The sequence below is a fragment of the Lissotriton helveticus genome, chromosome 8 (genome assembly GCF_964261635.1).
Source record: "Lissotriton helveticus chromosome 8, aLisHel1.1, whole genome shotgun sequence".
Classification (NCBI taxonomy): Eukaryota; Metazoa; Chordata; class Amphibia; order Caudata; family Salamandridae; genus Lissotriton; species Lissotriton helveticus.
In genome coordinates, this window is record NC_136069.1 from 441,855,280 (window position 1) to 441,878,975 (window position 23,696).

General features: G+C 43.8%; 1 protein-coding gene across 1 annotated transcript in view; it reads left to right on the plus strand.

Moving 5' to 3' along the window:
• COG3 (component of oligomeric golgi complex 3) overlaps window positions 1-23,696 on the plus strand; it is a 450,848-nt gene that overhangs the window by 250,571 nt on the left and 176,581 nt on the right. Inside the window, exon 13 of the mRNA XM_078657314.1 lies at window positions 23,348-23,508. Coding sequence (XP_078513440.1) covers window positions 23,348-23,508 — 161 coding nt within the window. The remainder of the gene's footprint in view (window positions 1-23,347; window positions 23,509-23,696) is intronic.

Consider the following 23,696-nt stretch of genomic DNA (forward strand, 5'->3'; position numbering starts at 1 on the left):
AATTATTTAGTGAAACATTCAACATTGAAGAAGAGGTCTGCATGATGTCTCATTCAAAATTGAGACCCAGTCCATTTGTACAAAGTCATGGCGCTCCGCATCCATGAAGTCAGAGATCGAGTACTGTGATTATCAACTTTGAGATGGTTAGAGTACTTATTGAGGTGTCTTTAGAAATCTGTCACTTCTGTTTTCTGTCTATAAAAAGTTTTTCAAGTGAACAATGTTCACAGACCCTCACACTTGGAAACTCCTCACAAAAGTAAAGAAACAGCTGATCCTTTTCAAGAGATGCATAAATATGCTGAAGAGAGACTTAGTACAAGTGCCTCACAACAGTCCAGGCAGACACCAGTTCTACCTCAAATGTCTAGAACAATGGGAAATGAAACCACCCAAACTCATCTTGAGGAATATGTACACCCATCATTTGGACTACTCCACCAGTAATAATGTCAAAGATCAGCATTATTGCTTTTTTAGGTGTTCTGGCACTGGGGTGATATTAAGCTAACAATTTCCTTCGAGTTATCCCAAGCCATTCACAATGCTTGCAACTGTGAAGCACCGTGGTCCCCAGAAAGCAAAGGGTGCATTCATTCCAGTTAGCTTCAGCAACAAGTAAATGATTCATAACTTGGCTTCTGAAAACACCAGAATAAAACAGAACCCCCAAAGGCTCACTACTAGTTCCATCCAAAGTGAATTAGATGGCGTATTGGATCTAAGGCTAAGATCCTCAGCAGGATCTACTGAACTCCTATGGCAATACAATTGAGTCTTATGGAAATGGAGAGGGGATTTGCATGTCACATATTGAAGGCATGAATGAAGACAGGCTGGTGAAGAACACTTCTGGTACAAAATTGTAGTAGCAGTACTAGTGACCCAAGCACCATCAATGAAAGGCTTCAAGGGGAAGAAAATACACTAGGTAGTAATGTAGTGAGTGGATTCACTCTGAGGTTCAATTCATCAGCTATTTTCTCAAGCCATGCAAAAAAAGGGCATTTACTCGGGCTACTTTCTGGTATGAGAAAAGGGACCAAAGAAGGTGTTCAAACCCCTCCAAGATATCCAAACATCTAACAAGTGGGTAAAAAAATGAAGAAGTCAGAAGGCTGTTCCTGCATCATGTCTTTCACAACTTCAGTGGGGAAATTGGATGTTGACATACATAAGCAATTGCTACAAAGAAAAACGGTGAATAGAAATATATTTTTTATTTAAGGTTCTTTTATTCAACCTATATGTTTGTTATATGTAAGCACACAAAGCACCCAGGAAGGTCTCCTGGCTGGCTCTGCTGCAGGAGCTGTATGGGCCAAGCCAGAGTTGTATATAGGTGACTAGTCAGGCCACAGATTTTTGTGGAAGTCAGGAAATGAGGCCGTAGCTCTGATGAGCAGGGCCAGGTCATTCCATGCTTTAGGAGCGAGGTAGGAGAAGGCACGATTGAAGGTTCTTGTTTTGCGTATGAGGGGGTTTTGTATGTAGACGTTCGGCTGAGCGAAGGTGTCTTGTAGATTTGTGGCATTATTTGTGGTGAGGTAAGCAGGGCCAATATTGTGTAAGGCTTTGTATGTATGAGTGAGAAGTTTGAAGAGTCTTTGAGTTTTGGGAGCAAGTGGAGCTCTTTGAGGTACGGGCTGATGTGAATGCAGGGTGGGAGGTTGAGGGTGAACCTGGCCACTGAGTTTTGTATGGTCTGTGTTGCTGTAGGCCAGCTTTCTGGTCAGGAGTGCTTGATTGACGGTTCTGCAGGTGTTGGTTGGAGCCATTTGAAGATCCTAAGTATTTTGAGTGTGTGGAAGCAGAAGACTGAGACTGTGTTCACTTGGCCAGTCATAGTGAGTTGATTGATTACTGTTCTGAGGTTCTTTTCATGGGTTGCTGGGAGGGGTGTTGGTCTGAATTCAACAGGCCACCAGGTGGAATCCCAGAGCAAGGTATCTTTCCTGAACATTACTATTTCTGTTTTGTCTGTGTTGAGCTTGAGGTAGTTGGTTTTCAAGTCTAGGATACGATGTTGATTCCATTAGCACAGATGATGCTGGTGATTGGGGTAATGTAGACGTTGAATGGAGTGGGGCTGAAGGAGGATTCTTGTGGAACTTCGCAAATGAGTTTAACAGCGTGGGCTGTTAGCGGGCCAGGCTGATTGACTGGGTGCCACTTGTTAGGAAAGAGCAAATCCTTTGCGGGAAATTGGATGCCAGCTTCATACAATCGCTGGATAAGAATGGGATGGGAGACCGTGTTGAAGGCTGTGTAAAGATCCAGTAGGAGAAGGGCCATGGTGTTGCCTCTGTCTGTGATCATTCAGCTACGTACATGGCAGGGATAAAGGCAGTCTCTGTATTGTGGTTGGGCCTGAATCAGGATTGAGTGGTGTTGGGGAGGTGGTTGTTCGGAAAATGGGTGGCTAGGCTTTTGTTGATCATCATTTCCATTACTTTTGCTGTGTAGGTTAACAGGGAGATAGGCTGATAGCTAGCGTCTTTGGCTCTGCTGAGGGTTTCTTAGGGAGAGGGCGTACAGTGACATGTTTCCAGCTGTCTGGTCAGATGGCTGTAATTATTGAGGCCTCTGGATCGGGGTGAGGGCTATGCTGATGGTGTCCAGTCCTGTGATGGAAATGTGGTGAGGGAAGAGGTCCCAGAGTCCTCTGGAATGTATGAGCTGCATGGTTGTTGCGGTTTCTTGAGTGGTGATGGTGAACCAGGTTGTCCTCTCGGTGTTGGTAGAGATGAGCAGGAGAGCTGAGAGGATGAAAGAGTCCAGGTGAGGCCCAAAGTGTTCATAGATGCTTGAAAAAGTGTGGGTGAATGATAGGGACAGCTTTGTGCAGAGTTCCTGAGAGGGGGTTACGCTGGTGGAGCTTGCTGCTGGAGAGCTGAAGTCTTTCACTACGGCAAAGATTTCCTTGTCGCTGTTAGTGTGTTTTCAATGTGATTAGTCAGTGTGGAGCATTTGGTGACTCCGATTTGCTGATGGTAATGTCTGTGAGCGGATTTGTATGTGCTCTTGTCAGTGTCGTTCTGACTTTGTCTCCATCTGATTTCCAGTTACTTGCGGTGAGGTTTGGGGAGCCTGACCTTTTTTTTGTAGCAGCTTTCTTGAGGTGTGCTCTTGTGGCTTTATTGGCTTTTAGAGGAGCCAGGGTATCAGGTGCAGGTAGTGATCTAGGCAGTGAAGTTGGGGATGGATTCAGGGCAGTTTTTGTTGTGTCAAGGCCGATAGTGTAGTAGTTAGAAGACCTGGATGCTTCTGAGATCTTGTTCCTGTCCTGACGATTTGGTGATGGTGTTTCTGTGGTTGTGTGATATGATAAGGTTAAAGTTGATGAGAGTGAGGCCGGACCAGGTGATTGTAGTGGGCTTTTCTACTATGATGTTGCTGAGGCTGGGAAAGATGGGACCCAGTAGGTGTCCGGCGACGTGTGGTGCCTTCCACTCACTGGGTGAGTTCTTATGGAGGTTGGTTGTGTTGATCAATGAGGTCCTCCAGCTGGTAGTTGAGGTCGCTGAAGAGGTTGAAGGCACTGGTTGAAAGAGTTGAGAGTTTAGAGGACCGATGAAGTCAGCAATGGTGCTGCTGAAGTTGGCACGTGGTCCAGGAGGGCAATAGATGGAACTGGCTTTCAGGGTGTACTTGATAGTGATGACGTCAGGTGTTCCATGTTTCTGGTGGTGCGGTCTAAGGTGGTAGAGCATTTGATGAATGGAAGATGATAGCGATTCCACCTCCAGGTCTGTTTGTCTTGTGATCTTGTATCCGGGGGGGGGATTGCTGTGGCAATGGTAGGGGCGGACGAGGGAGTCAATCAGGTTTCAGTCAGGAAGAGAAGGTCCGGTGAGCAGTCGTGTAGCAGATCCCAAATTTCAGTGGTTTTTTTAGTGAGGGAGGGAGGGAGGGAGTGAGTGAGTGAATGAATGAATGAGTGAGTGAGTGTTGATGAATATGCAGGATAGGGTGGGGTGTGGGTTTGGCGTGTGGTCTTGTGTGTTAAGTGTGTTGGGTGGGTGCAGGAGAATGCATGTGATACGGCAGGTGGCACAGAACGCTCCTTTAGCGTTGTGCGGTGAGATTCTGAAGCAGTGCTTGGAAATCCAGCTGTGGTGCTGGGCGCAGAGTCACTGTGGACTAGCGAAGAGGGGGTTGTGGTGGGGTGTCAGAGAACCAAGGGTCCAGGCAATGGGTGCAGACTTTCGTACTTTGGTGCATGTTTGCTACACGTGTCCGTACTGCAGTTCCACTAGGGGAAGATAGTTTTGGCTGGAAACCAGTGATGTCACTCCCTTTGCAGATAGATGATGGGAAGTCCAGTGATGTCACTTTGTGTACAAAGAATGGTAAATCCAGTGATGTCTCTTTCTGTGCATATGGATGATGGGAAATCCAGTGATTTCACTTCCTATGCTGATGGGAGATCAGGAAAATCATACAGCCTGATTCATCAAGCCGAATTGTGCTCGCAAAGGGCCAGATTCTGAGAATCTGGCCCATTGCGAGCGCAATTTTTGCATTTGGGATTCATCATCCCAAATGCAAAAATCGGTAATTGCTAATTCGCTAAATTGCGAGGAATTACATTTAAGGAATCTCTATTTGAGATTCCTTAAATGCAATTCATCAACCATTTATAAATTGCTAATTCGCAATTTCGGGCCGCTATTTACCGAGAGGTCAGACCTCTCGGTAAATAGCAAAAACTTAGAAAAATGCTTTTAAAAGCATTTTTCTAAGTTGCATGTTGCACACACACATGTCCTTTGGACATGTGTGTGTGCAACACCAGTTTCAATTTGCATTTAAGGGGTGCTACAGGGTGTCCTTTGGACACCCCTGGCACCCTTTAAATCGCTATCTTATTTGCGAGTAGCAAATTGCTAATCGCAAATAAGGAATACTCCCCATTCATTCCTATGGGCCTTTTGGCCCATAGGAATGAATGGGGAGTTATTCCTTTTTTGCGATTAGCAATTTGCTACTCGCAAATAAGGAATGTGTAGGAATCGCTATTTATTTAGCAATTCCTACATGAATACCGTTTTGCGAGTCCTTAATAGCGATTCGCTATGAATCGCTATTAGGGGCTCGCAAAACGGCCCGTTGATGAATCAGGCTGAAGTCACCAAAAGTGTTTTTAGGTGCATGGTTCTCATAGCAGCCCACCACAATTCTTAAGCCACATCTACTGCTAGCTAACCTAATGGCTTTTTGAAGCATTTTCTAACTGTAGGTGAAGAAATCTTTAAGATGACGCTGAGAAACATGCAAACGGTGGACACCTATGTAACTTCAGCAATTTGATAGCCTTCCCATTACAGAAGACTCATTACTTTGTAGCAGTGATAGACAAAGTTCAGGAAAGACTTATTCCGTGTAGCATGAATGTCCCCTTTACACAGAATATTAAACAGCTACTTTACATACATTTCTCACTAAGCTATGTGGCTTGTTGTATCTTCATAGTCCCCCGTGGCAGACTGATTATTAGCATCCTGAAGGCGTGCTTAACAACCAGTGTTATCAGAACATAAAAATCTAGTAAGGAAATTAACATTGTAAGAGACAGTTTTGCAAATGTTGTCATGGTGGACAATATAGACTATATTACGAAATGGTACCTTTTCTATCATCTCTTGCCCCGGCCATACAAACAATGTTTGGGAGTTTGCCTGAAAGATTTTCAGATTTAAAGGTCGTACTACGAAAAGGGTTAGTCATGTCCTATATACATGTTTGTGCTGAGGGTAATACCTGCTGCCCTAAAATCTTTCTGACTAGCACTGAATGCCAAATCCTGTTTCAGACCGATAACACCTTGATGGTGTGTGCAACTTAAGCAGATAGGAATTGATACAAGTCAATTAATTGAAAACAAAAAGTAAGAAACCACATTAGAGGAAACCAAAACATGGAAAACTAATTTTAAGGAAAGACCTTTTTTAGGAAATAGAAAAAAAATCAGAAATGTAAGGAAACATTTCAAAGGAAAAATAATTTTAAGGAAATATCCAAAACTACATAAAAACTGGGTGTGTTTTAGGTTAACGATGGATTTTTGGGTTGAGTGATAAGTGATATTTAGGGGTGATAGGTTTTTAGGGGTGAGGGATGGGTGGAGTTCAAGTGTAGAAAGGAATTTTAGGGATCAGGGAAGGGTGGAGATAAGGGTTGGTGAGGTGTTTTTTTTTAGCAATCAGGAATGCGTGTAGTTTAAGGGTTGTGAGGGTTTTAGGGTTCACAGATGAGTGGAGTTTTGGGGGTTGTGAAAGTTTTTTAGGGTTCGTGGATAAGTGGAGTTATGGATCGATGATGTTTAGAGGTGATGAGAAGTCAGTGAATTAAAAACATACAAAACAGTTTAGCAATGTAAAAGATATAAATCCAAAGTCCACTGAAATAAATACCCCCTTCCAAAAATGCTTCCGAAAGTACCTTAAAAAAATATACATTCAAAAGCCAATAAAAAAATACATTATATGAATTGGTTTTTGTGGAAAGGTAATTGCCATTCATCCTTCAAATTTCAATTAAACAGTTTCAATGTTTTGTCAGTAATGGTGGTATACAATGAAATGCTTTTCTATGACATTGCATACAGCCGTTAGGAATAAGGTTGAGGAATCTCTTGAATAAAGCTCCAGTGATGTGGCATTGGCTGATGGGAACAGCACCACCACAGTTTCTGGAAGAGCAGAACAACAGCCTGATGCACCCAGAAGAACTCTACAAAAACAAATTGTTGATACTAACTGAATCTATCCTAAGACAAGGTCTGAGTCGTAAAGAAAATCTCACATAGATAGGTTTGCCACTTCAGAAATTGCTCTTTGCCATGACTAAGTGTCAAGGAATTATGAACCCAGATCGAAAGGGAATGCTCTGTGTACTTGCTGGTTAAAGATATACTTTATGCCTTTCCATTGGTTTCATGGATACCAGCGGTGATCTTAAAGCTCAGGAAACCCAAAATAAGAATGCTTTTATTTTTTTTAGCTCTGTAGGTTCTCTGATCTCTTTTATGTGTCGAAACAATCAGACTAGAGTCCTGTGCAGACAAGATCTTTTGACCATTTTACAAGACATGGGTACTCTGTTGCAGCTTCTATTGAAATTAACAGCTTAGATTCAACACACTGAAAGAAGCAAGTATGTTTTCCAAAAGTCATTGTCTGCTTTTAACAAGAGACATTCTACATAATGATCAGTCCAATATAGTGTCACTAAATCAGGTACTTCCTCATCTCTTACAATTAACACGCCCAATTTGGAGTTTGCAGCTATAAAAGTTCAACTAGTATTGCAAGTACAGTCTCGCAGAAGAGCCCTTCTCATACCTTGCTCTATACAGTAAAAGTCATTAAAGACTTCTTGAAAGGTATTTAATAGGCACTCCCTCCAGTTAAGAAAATGGGTCACACTTTGTAATGGAACAGAATACTATGTAGAGTAGTGGGTGATTTCTTTGAACCCTTTCACAAAACCAGGCCACCACACCTATTAAGACCGACAGTTTTCCTAACGGCTATTAGTACATGCAGGGCTATCTTTGTGTTCTAATGAACCATGTAAAGTATTGCATATGAGTAGTTAGTTGTATTAAGAAGCCAAAGTGTATTTCCTTCCAAAAGTCTGTTTAGATTTTCATATTAACCAAACTGTATCACTAACTACTTTTCCCAAAACTCTACCCACACTAGCAGAATGATCTCAAAGATCAATCTAGAAAAAATAAATAACATAAGAAAATAATGATTAGCTTTTTGTTTCTTTTGCCACCCTACATGCTCAGGATTGGTGCCATCCAAATACTCAGTAGTTTGTTGAACTGACACAGCAGTCATTCTTTGTTATCTAAAATCAACAGGTCACTGTCATGATGTCTAGGTCTCATTCAACCAGATGAAAAATAGCAATACCTCCATTGCCAAGAGTGGTACTTTGAGATCAGTTCGCACTTCTGCAAGGCAGCGTTGCCTAGTTTATTTGTTCAGAACAGATAACTAAGTGAGCTGGGCTATTCAAAAGAACCTTTTTGGTTAAATATTGGTTTTTTTAGTACTGTTTGCCTACCTTTTCCCTCTCCCTCACTGTGATGGGGTGAGCGTCTGCGTTTTGCTATATCAGTACCGATCACATGATGAAACAAATTATTTATAATTAATCTTAGTTCTCCGTCTTGACAATACTGACTGAATACTTGAAAAACCTTCTTTCTTCTCTGGTAAATGGAGGAGAAGAATGTTGGTGTACAGTCTTCTGAAATAATTTGTATATCTGTTTCAAGTTTCAAAATAAATTACCAGTAAGCTTCAGAGGCTATGACCTCTTGGATAGCAGAGTCAGCTTGGATCACTAAAGGCACAGCTCAGTTTCCTCTGCCTAACTACTCATTCCCTTTAAAAAACTAATAATAATAATATGAAGCCGTAGGTACAGCCTGAGTGTGTGTAACCTCTTTAAAAGTGCTTTTATATTGCCCTTCAGATGTCTAGTACAAAATATAATGGTTCTTGGATCCTGCTTGCTGGGTTTTATATTTGGTGTTCATATCTTCAGTAAAAGATTTCCACGGTAGAGACCTAGTAGTACAAGCACGTCATTGTTTTCTTATTCGGTCTTTTTCGATAAAACAGGACTGGTCTAAGTACATAAGAACTTTTATGACACAAGATATATTACTGTCAATAGTAAGTAAGTAAGTAAGCTTTATTCGATTTCAAAAATGCATAAAATCATAAAAGCAACAGTTCATTTCATATACACGGCATATATCCCACACATGTACATTAAAAGAACTCAGAACATGCTATTTTAAACGTTAATTAAGCTTTTCCTTTTTAAAAAAATGCTTTTTAAAAAAGCCTGTCATTACGGCCACACAGTGTACATCGTTTAAGGATAGTAAAAACAACAGTGCTGGTCGGCATTGGCGCCATATGCCTTGTTTTTTTAAGAGTGGTTTAATCCACCTAGACCTTTCTGCATCATAAAATTTACAAAAACAGATCACATGCAGTGTGGATTGCTTGGATAGGTTATCGCACGGGCACTTACAAAGGATTCTGCTCCAATCATTCGGTTTTTGGAATGTAATTAAACGAAAAAAGACATCAAACCTAAATCTTGTCAATAAGTAACGATCAAAGCCCTCCAAACACCAATTTAAATATGGCTGAATTGAATAAGAGACTAGGGTAAGTTGATGTTGTATTACAGTTTTTTTGGGTAATTCTACTCCTAGTCTGAGAGCTTCTTGGTGATGCCAACACAGCAATTTCAGGTCCTTCCTTGATATAGTGCACATCGAATCAGGGCAGTTAAAAAACTCCGGTCTTCCTAGGTCCATGGTGAATTTACAAATGTAGGATAACCATGGTATCTTGGTGGCCTTGTCCAAGCTCAGGCAGTCAGTAATAATATCTCTGTTGAGCATAAGATCCAGTGAAGTCCAAACTCTGTGCCATAGCAGTAGAGGTTGCATACTAATAAGATCACTCACATATCGAATGCCCAACTCTGAATGACAGTTAAACACAGATGAGCTTTGGGGGCATGCCAAGATAAATCTCAAAAAAGCATTCTCTACCTTCTGAATAGGGGAAGAATCAGATATACCCCACACACCTGCCCCGTAAGTGGCTGTACTAATGCACTTCGACTGATAAACTTTTATCAGAATTTCGGGAGGTCTTTTACCCATTTTATTAGAGAAACACATCAGTGCTGCCGTGGCTCTTTTAAACATCATTGCCCTGTTTCTTATAGCAGGCCCCCAGGACCCAGTTGCTTCTAAAACAATGCCCAAATAGGAGAAGGTTTTTGTTGTGGCAATTTTTTCCTTCTCAGCGAATAACCGGCACTCTCTCTTCTTATGTCTACCGCAGGTCATAACAAAAGTTTTAGTTACATTAAGTTTTAGACCCCTGTTATCCATAAAATTTAAGTAGGTGTCTGTAGCCGTTTGTGAGCCTCTCTGTGTACGTGCCATAATCACGGCATCATCCTCATACAAAAGGGATACAATTTGTTTATAATTAACCTGCGGGGAATCACGAACTTCAGCCACCAATTCCTTTTCCAAATCATTTGTATATAACTTAAAAAGAAAAGGGGCGAGTACACATCCTTGTCTTACTTCCCGCGTTACATTAAATGGTTTTGTGCATTCCCCATTGTTGCCGTATCTCACTTTCGCCCTTGCTCCTACATAGAGTTGCCTTAGGAAGGAGATTAGCACCTCATCCACCTTCAGGTCCTTTAAAATCTGCCATAAACGGCTGTGGATTACACAAGATATATTACTGTCAATAGATTAAAGACATACCTGTGAATGGGAGACTAAGATTAATTCATTTTAAATAGGTCTTCACCAGCTCCCCCTCGCTGCTTTCAGTACATCCTTCCTCAACACTGCAGGTAGGGCAGCTCCTGCCCTGTGCTGGTCAGTCCTTGGCTGCCATGCCTATCAACTCGTTTTAGTTGTTTTTTTTAATTCCCTTGGTTTGTACCATTTTTGCCTGTTCTGTGCTGTTTTCCCATTCCCGCCATCCCTTTCCCACTGCCCACCTCCCCAGCCCCCCTCCCAGGGCCTCCTTAATGAAAGCTGCAGCGCTGCCCCATTGCGAACATCCTCAGCAGCCCCCCATCACTACATTTAGTGCCTCTTTCCTCAGCACTGCTGCTAAGACTGCTCCTGCCCTGTGCTGGTCAGTCCTTGGCTGCCTGACTTATCAGCCAGTTTTAGTTCTTTATTTTCCCTGGGTTCTTGCCCTTTGTGCCCATTCTGTGACGATTTCTTGTAGCTGCTACACGCGTCCCGCCACCTGTTTCCCACCACTTGCCACCCCAGCAGCCCTTCAAGGACCTACTTAATTGAGGCCTCGTCGCAGTTGGCCAAAGGAGCGCGCAGCATGTGTGCCAAATGCAAGCCTGTCTTTCCCCCGTCCGTGCCTGCAGTACACCCAGAGCCAGGAATTTTGGTCCTCTGGGCTCTCACAGATATTCCACTGCAGATCTCCGAGCCATGGACGCCGCACTCAAAACAACGGCTGCCTCGCATCTCCTTGTTCACCTGCCACTGCTGTCTCTTCACCTGCAACGTTGGACCACTTGCCCTCACAAAAACCTGCGCCACTTCCACTCCGCCGACTGAGACCACCCCAGAACCTATCCGATGCCTCCTGATCAACGCCAGTCACTCTGCAAACACGCCCTCGAAGTCTTGGACACCATCTCCACCCTCGCTCCCGATGTGGCCATCATCACAGGGACCTGGCGCACCCTCTTAGCGGCCATCGCAACGGCCAGCGGCTACAAGATGACACACCAGGGGCGCACCAACAAACACAGAGAAGGCATTGCCATCATCTGCAAAGAAGCAAACCGTTGCACCACCACCGAAGACAACATCACACCTATCATTGAACACCTCAATTTCCAACACCAGGGGACAAAACAACCTTCAAAGGCACCCTCGACTTCAGGCCGCCAGGACCATGCTCCAGTATCAGCGACCTGATATTACAATCTATATCAGAGCCATCGCATTAAAGGGGAGGTAACCAGGTGTTAGAAATAGAAATGACATCTAACACAGAGTATGTAGAGAAACAAGGTATTTTTATATATTAAGTTCATATTTGTAGTAAAGTTTTCAGCGCAAAGTGTCCCACGTGAAAAGTGAAACCTATAAGTATGGAATGTGACTTTTTGTGACATAAAAGCAAGGTTTCAATATTTTTACAGAAACAACCATTCAATAGATACACAATCAATGTTGGCAGCCTCCTAGAGTAATCATAGGGGCTGAGAATTGGTTCGCTTCAAGTTGTCATCGGCGTTTCGACCCAACTAGCAATGCGGGGTCTCATCAGGACCTATCAATGTAGGGACACCTGCAATTTGCATCAGTGGGCAGCAATGTAAGAGAAGGACAGATTCTAGTTGGATAACTGAACGTAAATCCGTCTCATACCAGTGGGTGACTGACAGTGGTGTGGGGAGCACGTGTGGGAGTCAGGGTAGCAAGGGATAGTCACACAGTCCAGGCACTGTATGAGTAACAGGTAAAAGGATTATTTACATGAGGAATATTTATCACAGGAGAGTACCAAGTAGCAGCAATAAGGGCGTATATAACTTTTCCAATGGAGGGAAAGTGGCTGGCAATCAGTAATTTCCAAAAGTGTGGTTGTAAAACCTGTCCAGAAGGCAGCGTCTGAAAAAGGTATCATAACACCCTGCCAAGGTCAGTGTTAAAAAGTACTATGGCAAAAAGGAGGTTAATTGCTTAATTACCGCGTAATTAGTTGGCGGCGTGAAATAATTTGAGGTGCCTTTAGTAGACTGCAGTAAAAGTTCCTCTGTTTCCCATGAGGATTCCAAAAAATGACAGTAAGTACTCGAATTGTTTGTGGCTTGTGTGTCACGAGGAGTCTGTGAGCTTGTTAGCATCTCTTACCGATGTCCCCGTGCCTGAATGTGTAATGTAAACACGGTGCTCATGTAAAGCGCTCCAATACCTTCGGGCCGAGTTCGCGCTATATAAAATATGGAAAAAAATAATAATAAGTCCCAGGGGTTCAGGGTTAATCTGTGGCGGAGAAATCTCACCCTCGATAACACAGAGAACTGCACTCGTCCGTCTCTGCTTGGGAAATGTAAAGACCGATCCTGTTCTGTGGTCTTGATTTATAGTCCACATGCGCGCTCTGCTGGTCATAAGTAGCGCATGCGGGCAGATTTGGCTAGAAGATAAATTATTCTACGGAATTAATCTCGAGTGTGAGAGATTACGACGTATATTTAACAGTTGGTGTGTGGCACAAAAATAGAGGTTGTCTTTGATGTAAAAAAGAAGGAAATTAGGATACAAGCCAGTGTTTAAGATACATTATCCAAAAGCGTGGCTGGCATGTTGTCTGTCTATTAAAGGAGAATGATAGCTCACTTCACGGAATGAAATTAGGTCTGCAGTGTATGAGGGGCTATGAGGTAATCTCATTGTAGATTAGGACATGTAAGGAAATTTAGTTGGTAATATGCATATAATCACATAATACAGGCGTTTTTCTATGTCTGTTGATGCAGTTGTCAGGCCTAATGCATAGCTGCCAAGGTTTCAGATTGCTTATGTGTGACATTTACATTTTTTCAGTGTAATTATGAGTGACATTCTAGGACTATGAGTGACACTTTGTCGCGAGCAAACTCAAGCAATGAAGTCAATGAGAACAATTAAATATCAGAAATTACACCCATTTGAGCAACGACAACCAATAAACACTTATCAACGCTCTTTGTACATATGCAAAGACACACACAGTTAAATACAAAAAAAAGAATTACCGGATGTAAGAGATTGTCACTTCCATTGTAAGGTAAGCAATGTATTATTGAAGTTTATTTGTACATATGGTGAAGACCTAGCAGAACACCTTCACAACTGGACATAACTTTCAATATCAAACAGCACAGTGATATACATCACCGACTCCCTCTTCAAAGCAGACATTAGTGCAGGTGATGCTCGATGCAACATCCCCAGGACCTCCTTTTTTACAGATTCCCTTACTACACCACCCTCCATTAATTCGCCTCTTCCCTACATAGCCCCTCGCTCATGAGCATTTCATTTGTTTTATAGGGCTGCTAAATTAGCGGAGAGTGTCCGAGTACTTTACATTATTTACACATTATACAGAGAATGACTCATTCGTGGGTAATTCATTCTAAGAAATTGTATCTTATTTAACAATCAGGATTACAAGGTGTAGGAATGAGTATGACACGTCATCCATACTAGCAGTATATTTTAACAGTGTCTGGTCTGGAGAAGGAAAAACTTAGGATTCAAAACGTACCACAGTGTTTGGGGTTAGCTTTGCTAATAAGCTGCATTTCTACCTAAACTAATTCCGCTTTAGCAAAATTAGGATAAAAGACTGGTGGGGGGGGGGGCAACAACGTTATAAACAGGCTCAGCCTTGACCCTTTCAATGTATTACTGGACTGCTCCCGTGTGCTGCTACAGCCACCAAAATGTTTAAAAAAGTGAAGCCTGAGAAACTTAAAAAAAAAAAAAAAGGGCTTTACTCCAGCATAATTCCAGCTCCTGAGGCTCCCCGTGCGCACCTGACATACACACACAAGGAAAGAGAACCTTGTTCAGTGTTAGGATCTATTGACATGCCTGTGAAGGTACTACCACCTGGCGTGGCCGAGGTAGGGGCCCAGATGCTATTTGGTACTGTTAAAGTTCGGTTGCGAGGCTCACATCTCTGAAGTGCAAGAAGTGTATATACAGTGATCTGCTTCTTTTGTCCTGTAAACAAGGCTGGAGAGTAGAAGCTTTACAAATATCCCTTCCGCCCCGACAGTGAGAAGCTCAGGGTAGATCCCAGGTCAAGTTCACCATCGGGTGACCTGATTGGCAAATACAAGCTTTTACGTGTATTTTTATTTACGTTAGTCACCGCTCGTCCCTCAACACCCCTGATAAATTATTCACGTGTCCCTAGGAGGTGACAAAGAGGGTAGTGCTATCACGCTAATAAATAATCAGAGAGATTTATACCTCACAAGCACTAACTTACTTTAAGGAGACATGCAGGCGGCAATTCATAAGGTCTGTCTCTCGTGGCCGCGGTAAATGCCGGCCAGGAATGCTAAGGCTCAGCAACAGCACAGGTGCAGAAAGACAATCGCCGGTGTGCCCTGCGCTGCTGAAACACGAGAGCGGACGCCGGAGTCCGCATTTTCTCAGCAGCCGGGTGACGATCGGTTAATTACATTAAAATAGACGCACATCCGGATGAATCCCGGCCCCATGGTGTGCTGGGCGGGACTGACAGTAGTAGCATCCATCGACACTGCTGAGACTAGGGCAGCTCCTCCCTCCCAAGTGGCAGTAGTTGTCGTGACCCGACCGTGTGGGCGACGGACAGTAGGGCGTTAGGACCCTGTGGGCAGAGTGACCAGGTCACCGGACATCAGATCCGGTGACGACAGAGGAAAGGGGGCAGACAATGACCAGGGCATGGACGGGGACGGATGTGCGGACCAGCAGCTGCACGGGATGCTAACTAGCAGTAATGCGAGATGCCAATAAAGAAATGTGAAACTAACCTGCGTCCCGTGTATGGTGTACCTCCCGGCGCACATGGAGAACATGACAACTGGCGTACGAAGGCGGGATGACGGATCGACGCAGATTCCAGCAATTGCCACCTCGACGAGGGAAGAAGCGTGGACAAAGGCGGAAAGCAACAGGAAGACAACAAACAAGAGAATTGCAAAAGCAGCCCCGACTGCCAACACCTAAAGATCTGCAAGAACGCGGTAAGCGCTCGAACTAAGCGCGTGTATTGAGATAACTAGCGCGAGATCTCGCGAGAGACGGCCATATTGAAATCAGGCAATTGGGACGAATGAGCACTGAGAACTGCATTGGCGGCCATTTTAAGGACAAGAAATGAGACTTTGACCGCGAAATATTGCGATAACAGCGGCGGCCATCTTAGATCAGGAAAGAAAGATAGACAATAATGGAGCGGCCATTTTAAGGCCAAATAACGTCGAAAAAGAAGGAAATGAGTAAGGAAAGACGACGAGAAGTAGAAATAAATAAAACAAAGGCAGAAATAAGGAGAATAAAGGGGCATATGAAGGACAAGAAAGGACAAAGACGACCAAAGTGACATTTTGAAGGGGACATTCAAGGAAAGGTCATAAAGAAAAGGAGAGCAGCCATCTCAAAGCCAGGCAAAAGGCAAAGAAGAAGAAGAACATAGGACAAGGTGAATTAAGGAGAACGCGAGCAAGAAGAAAAGACAGGAAGAAAAAGAAGATAAAGAAGAAAAGGAAGATAAGCACAGAAAAGGTCTGAAAAGGGAGACAAAGGAAATAAATGTCTTGATTGAAGAATAAAGGATAAATAACGGGCAAAAGAGCACACAAGTGGAAAAAGAGCAATAAGGCAAAGGAAGATGATGGTGCAATAAGAAAAGAGATTACCAGAGAATAACAAAAGGACAAATAGAGAAAGAGAAAGAAGGAAAGAATATATACATATATAAGAAAGAAGAACAAGAGAGTGGAAGAAGTCAAAGAAGGCTGAATTAAAAGACAGAAAAGAGACGCAACAAAGGAAAGAAAGCGGAACAACAAAGAGAAATAAAAGGACAAAGATCGCACAAGGACAAAGAAAGAGCAAAGGAGAAGTTACAAGGCAAACAAGAAAAGAAGAAAAAGGAAAGAGGAGTAAAATAACGAGGAAAAAAAAAGGGACCAAAGAAAGAGGAAAGAGAAAAGGAGAACATAAAAGAAAAAGAGAGAAAGAGGAGACACAAAGACAACGAAAAAGGGACACAAAAAGGACAAGGAGAGCCTAGAAAAGGCTAAAAGGAAAGGAGAATAACAGAAGAAGAAGAAAAAAAGGACACAAAAGAGACACAAGAGAAAAGGACAAGGAGAGCCTAGAAAAGGCTAAAAGAAAAGGAGAACAACAGAAGAAGAAGAAGAAAAAGGACACAAAAGAGACACAAGAGAAAGGGACAAGGAGAGCCTAGACAAGGCTAAAAGAAAAGGAGAATAACAGAAGAAGAAGAAAAAAAAAGGGACACAAAAGAGACACAAGAGAAAAGGACAAGGAGAGCCTAGAAAAGGCTAAAAGAAAAGGAGAATAACAGAAGAAGAAGAAGAAAAAGGACACAAAAGAGACACAAGAGAAAAGGACAAGGAGAGCCTAGAAAAGGCTAATCGAAAAGGAGAATAACAGAAGAAGAAGAAGAAAAGAAGGACACAAAAGGGACACAAGAGAAAAGGACAAGGAGAGCCTAGAAAAGGCTAAAAGGAAAGGAGGATAACAAAGAAAATGGGTAAAAAGGAGCAACACGAAAAGACATACCGCAGGAGAAAGAGCAGCAAAAAGAAAGGACAAAGACATGCAATGAGCAGAGCGGACAAGCGCCACTAAGGAAATAAAGGCAAGAGGCACCGCAGGGCCAGGACCAAAGGTGTTGAGAAAGAAACAATATAGATGATAAGACAACAAGTTCTCCAAAGAGTCACTGGCGGTGACGAAAGTGAAAGGATGTATGATAACGGCTGTCTACGACCAACAACGAATAGCAAGAAAGAGATAGCATTTCAAGGACAAAGAAGGCGGAGAAAGAAGAAATGGCAGCGACAACTGCAGCCACATGTAAGGTAGAAGATAGAGGACAAGGAAGCGATGGAGACACTAGATTCACGAAGGGCATGCAGTAAAGAACAGAGACTCATTGAAGAAATGTAGAATGACAAGTAGTCTCTCTCTCTCTCTCTCCCTCTCCCTCTCCCTCTCCCTCTCCCTCTCCCTCTCCCTCTCCCTCTCCATCTCCCTCTCCCTCTCCCTCTCCCTCTCTCTCTCTCTCTCTCTCTCTCTCTCTCACTCTCTCTCTCTCGCTCTCTCTCTCGCTCTCTCTCTCTCTCTCTCGCTCTCTCTCTCTCTCTCTCTCTCTCTCTCTCTCTCTCTCTCTCTCTCTCTCTCTCTCTCTCTCTCTCTATTTCTATATCTCTTTCTCTCTTTCTCTCGTTCGTTCACCTCCATCAATATAACTGTGAATGAGGACTATGGTAAATGTGTTACAAAGATTTGTTTGCAACAAGGGGGGAGATGTCGTGACCCGACAGTGTGGGCGACGGACAGTAGGGCGTTAGGACCCTGTGGGCAGAGTGACCAGGTCACCGGACACCAGATCCGGTGACGACAGAGGAAAGGGGGCAGACAATGACCAGGGCATGGACGGGGACGGATGTGCGGACCAGCAGCTGCACGGGATGCTAACTAGCAGTAATGCGAGATGTCAATAAAGAAATGTGAAACTAACCTGCGTCCCGTGTATGGTGTACCTCCCGGCGCACATGGAGAACATGTAAGCAGCGCGCCACGCTGGCGCCGCAGCAAATATCGCCGCATTTTTGATACATTGTAGCGCCGCCACCAGAACTGAGAGAGGAGCAGATTGTTTAACTATTTAGGAGCTCATCCCAGCAATGCAGGCTCTCTCGGAGCAGCAAAGAGCCAGTGCACAGGCGCCACTGGTGGTGCGTGCTGGCAATTGCCAAAATGCGTGACAATGCATTTCAGTGCGGTGATGCGGATCACCGCACTGAAATGCGTGAGTGTCACACCTATTGCGTGATACTTGACAGGACTGCTAATGGAGTGTATGCAAGGTAGTGGCATATAATTCTCCAATGTAATCAGGGCACAAATCCTATAAAAAGAAGCGGGGGACGAACAATATGCAAATGACCTCATGACGTCACGTGCTGAACGTGCCCCGGTGTCTGAAAATTACACCGGGACACGTTCAGCATATTTCTGTGGGGCCCAGCTTCTTGGCAGGGGGGACGGCGTCCACCCTGTGAAAAGAGTGGGGGGACGCCGTCCACCCGCGTGGACCCCCGACTCGAGCCCTGAATGTAATGTAGCAATCCTATAAATCCGGTTTTAACACAAAATAAATTTCGCAATATCGTTTCTACAATTTAGCATATTAAGTAAACATTCATCAATAGAATTTTTTTGTGTCAAAGCCGTAAACAAGATAATTTCAATCTTCATATACAGTGCCAAGAAACTTTACATGTAGAATGTACAAAATACATAGGAGTCATAAGAAGGAATCGCGGGCGAGATTTCTCCGCTGCAGATTAACTCTGAACCCCTCATTGTACTTCTTGAAACAATTCCAATATCGGTAAGAGATGCTAACAAGCACACAGACTCCTCGTGACACACAATGGTTTCTTCCACAAACAATTCTAAGTACTTCCTGTCATTTTTAGGACTCCTCAAAGGAAATGGCGGAACTTTTACTGCAGTCTACTAAAGGCACCTCAAAATTTTTTACCCCGCCAACATATTACGCAGTAAGAGATATGTTAAGCAATTGACCTCCTTTTTGTGGAAGAGGTGTGGCGTAGCGGCCAGGGTGCCTGACTCTGGAACACAGGATTCATGGTTCGATCCCCGGCGGCAAGTTAGCCCAGCACCATGTGACTCTGGGCAATAGCTTGCTTAATCTTCCCGACGGCCCGCAGCGCCGGGACACCAGCGTCGGAGGTAGCTGGGCGCTTTACAAATGCTGGCATTATTGTCATTTTGCCATAATACGTTTTAACAGTGACCTTGAAACGGTGTTATGATACCTTTTTCACACACTGCCTTCTGGACAGGTATTACAACCACACTTTTGTAAATTACTGATTACCAGCCACTTTCTCTCCATTGGGAAAGTTATATATGCCATCATTACTGCTACTTGGTACTCTCCTGTGATAAATATTCCTCATGTAAATAATCATTTTACCTGTTACTCATACAGTGCCTGGATGGGCCCTTTGTGACTATCCCTTGCTACCCTATACTCCCACAGGTGTTCCCCACACCACTGTCAGTCACCCACAGGTATGACACTGATTTATGTTCAGTTATCCAACTAGATTCTGTCCTTCTCTTACATTGCTGCCCACTGATGCATTGATTATCAAATTGCAGGTGTCCCTACAATCATAGGTCCTGATGAGACCCCGCATTGCTAGTTGGGTCGAAACGCCGTTGACAACTTGAAGCAAACCAATTCTCAGCCCCTATGATTACAGTAGGGGGCTGCCAACATTGATTGTGTATCTATTGAATGGTCGTTTCTGTAAAAATATTGAAATCTTGCTTTTATGTCACAAAAATTCACATTCCATACTTATAGGTTTCACTTTTCATGTGAGACACTTCGCACTGAAAATTTTACTACAAATGTCAATTTAGTATATAAAAATACCTGGTTTTCTCTACATACTCTGTTACATTTAATTTCTTTCTCTGACATCTGTGTACCTCCCCTTTACTGCAATTGCGCTGATATAGATTGTAATATCAATCATTGAGTGTCCACAGGAACCTCTGTTTACGACCAGTATCAGAGACGCCATCACAGACTTCATTGCCCCACTTGCCACCAACCACTTCATCTTCTGGTAAGACCTCAACTCCCACCTGGCCGACCCCACAGACACTAACCCAATCAACCTCCTGGAATGGATGAACAACATCGGCCTCACCCAGGTCGTTACAGATCCCACACACAGAGAAGGACACACACTGGACCCTATGTTCAAGTCCAGCAATAGAATCAAATACAGTCATGACACCGAACTCAACTGGAACAACCACTTCATAGTCCACTTCACCATCGCAGACGCGCCGCCTCCAAACCCTCCTCCTCCCCCTCCCCCCAAACACCTCTTCCTACAGTTGGATCAAAGCAAACACAAACTCAATGGATGGACACCCTCAACACCACCCAGCCCGACGCCCTAACCAACCTAGAACAAGCAGTCCAGAACTTCAACACCTGGATCACCTAGGCCTATGACTTAGTCGCCCCCATCAAAACATCCAAAACCCGCAGATCCACCAAATAAGCCTGCTGGTACATTCCAGAACTCAGTACAATGAAGCCCAGCTGCAGACAACTAGAGAGAGGATGGCACTCCAACAGAGACTCTACAGACTGACTCACCTTCAAGTCAGCACTCAACACACACCACCAATGACTCAGACGTGAAAAGAAAAAAGATGCCCTTGCAGACCACATCAAGGCAAGTGTCAACCACACCAAGAAACTCTTCAGCATCATCAGAGTTCTCCTGCCCAACATCCACCAAAAACACGATTCCTCCTTCGCAGAAACTCCACCGACGGCCCTCAGCCTCCTCAGCCCAATGGAAGCCTCCCCCGTCCAGCAACTCACTGCATGGGAACAGCTCACCACTGCCATCATAAACTCCATTCACTCAGGAGCACCCACGGACTCCTGCCTCTTCAACCTAGGAAGCAACAAGATCAGCCACCAACTCACCACCATCCTCAATGCATCCATCGCCACAGCCACCTTTCCCAACACAGGCAAACACACAGAAATCAGACCTCTCCTGAAGAAACCCGCCACAGAGCCAAGCAAGCTCCAGAAATACTACCCCATCTTGCTGCTCTCTTTCCCTGCCAATGTCCTGGAGAAGGCCATCAACCGGAAGCTCACCAAACACCTGGAGAAAATAAACCTGTTAGACACCTCCCAGTCTGGTGTCTGTGCCAACCACAACACAGAGACTGCCGCTGCCACCATTGATATTCTTTCCCTTCTTGACAGGAGATAATCGGCTGCCCTGATCCTCCTCGACCTTTCCACAGCTTTCAACACCGTATCCCACCACATATTTATCAAGAGATTGCACCAGATCGAGATGAAGGGAGACGCACTCAAGTGGATTGCATCATTCCTCACTGGATGAACGCAGAGAATCCGCCTGCCTCCCTTCACCCCGGAAACCACGGGCGCCATCTGTGTTGTCCCTCAAGGTTCATTTCTCAGCTCCACGCATTTCAACACCTACATGATTCCTCTAGCCGACATAGTCAAAACCCACACTCTCAACATGATATCAAATGCCGACGATACCCATCTCATCCTCTTTCTCTCAGCAAACCCCACCACCACTAAGACCAACGTCCACAACTGCTGGATGAATGTCAGACTGGATGAAGGACACCTCTCTGAAGGTCAACACTGACAAGACCTAAGTGCTGATATTTGACAACCACACCTGGCTCTGGAACGACACCTGGTGGCCCGCCAAACTCACTCTTACATGAACAGACCCCGCCACAACCTCAGCATCATCCTGGATAGCAAACTCAGCATGAAATGAAAGATCAACACAGTCTCCACCGCCTGCTTCCATGCTCTGCTTTCTCCGAAGAAACTTAAAATAATTCCTGTCAGCACGAGAAAAACAAGCATGCAAGCGTTAATCACCAGCCGGCTAGACTACGGCAACGCATTGTATGCAGGAACCACCACTGAACTCATGAGAAGGCTTCAGACAATACAAAACTCAGCTGCCAGACTGATCTTCAACCTGCCCAAACGGACCCACATCACCCAACACATCAGACACCTTTGCTCGCTCCCTGTACAGAAAAGATGCCAATTCAAGTTACTGACAAATGCCTACAAAGCCCTCTGCGACCAAGGACCAGCATACTTGAACCACCGCCTGAACTTCCACTGACCATCCAGAAACCTTGACTCCACCTACTTCGCCCAGAGACCGCCATTCGCCATAGCCACAGCGGAGGCCGTTCCTTCGCCCACCTCCCCGGCAAGTCCTGGAACGCCCTCCCGCTCCAACTTTGAGCATCACCATCACTGACGTATTTCAGGAAGAGACTCAAGACCTGGTTCTTCTACTAAGCCCAGCAACCCAGCGCCTGCATACCCTCACGGGTGATAAGCTGCGCTCTACAAGTACTGTTTGATTTGTTTATACACATAGGGCATTTTATTCTCCTATTAGCATATTAAGATTTGGGCTATCGGATAACGCTGACTTCTGGCGATGTGCATCTGAAAATGCAGTCTTCTATGAGAGAGCCTGGGCTTCCCCCCCAGTATTCTACCATTTTAATAAACTGCTGAATACACTCAGGTTGATCACCACTATTGATTTGGGTGTAACTCTTTTGATAGCCTATTTGGTGTCTTTATGGAAAATTCCTAAACAATTTTACAAATGTATTACACTTGCCCTGATCATGGTAGGCGTAGAGTGACTGTTAACTGAAGAAACAGTACTGCCCTGACCCATGAAAGTTGTTTGAAAGATCTTAAGATATGTAGTGACCATGCAAAAACATATAGTGCAATGCTACCTCCCTCATCCTGACCAAGGTATAAATGGAGCTTGCTCTGCTCATTCTTGGCAAAAATTAGTGCACATCCCTGACATGTATGATGTTTTCCATCTCTGTTAGACGCACACACGGCTCTACAGATACCTTATATCACTAGAATGTTGTTTGGAGAGATTCACATTTTATTAATTACCATACATGTAATTGATTGTGTAGTTCTAATAATCATTAATAAAAGGATGATGTGCATGCCCTGTTGATGTGGAAAATGTCCTGCCATGTTTGAAAAATGAAAGAAAAAAATAACTTCAACGAGGCACGAGTACTCATTTCTCAAGGTAAGTATCCTAAAGCATTCAAGGCAGTCCAAACAACATCCTACCAAAACTGTTTTTTCCTATCCATAATTCATAACTGGCATTTATTTTGGATTATCATACTTTTTAGGTCAGTATTTCATGTCTGCTAAATGTATGCTGGAGCTTTTAAACTATGACTACTTTATTTTATTTCAACATTGATGTTTATGACAATGTAGAATATTTCTCAAACCGAAGCATAGAGTTTAACATTACTGAAATGTTTTATTAGCGGAACATCTATGTGCATTTGAAGCTGTTGTGAAGCAAATGTTAGAAGATGTACAAGAACGACTTGTCTACAGGACACATATTTATATTCAGACTGACATCATAGGCTACAAACCTGCTCCGGGGGATCTGGCCTACCCTGAAAAGCTGGAAATGATGGAGGTAACTATCAAGTTCATTACTTCTATTATTTATATTTTCTCTTCATTCTCTCAGGATAACTCGCAGTTTCCATATCCAGTACCTTCCGAGATTGGTCCCTTAAGTTAATAATCCTTACTTCTAATTGCTATTTGCTTCTTTTCTGCATTTCTGATTTTATACTATGTTGCTAGTCATTAACGACTATT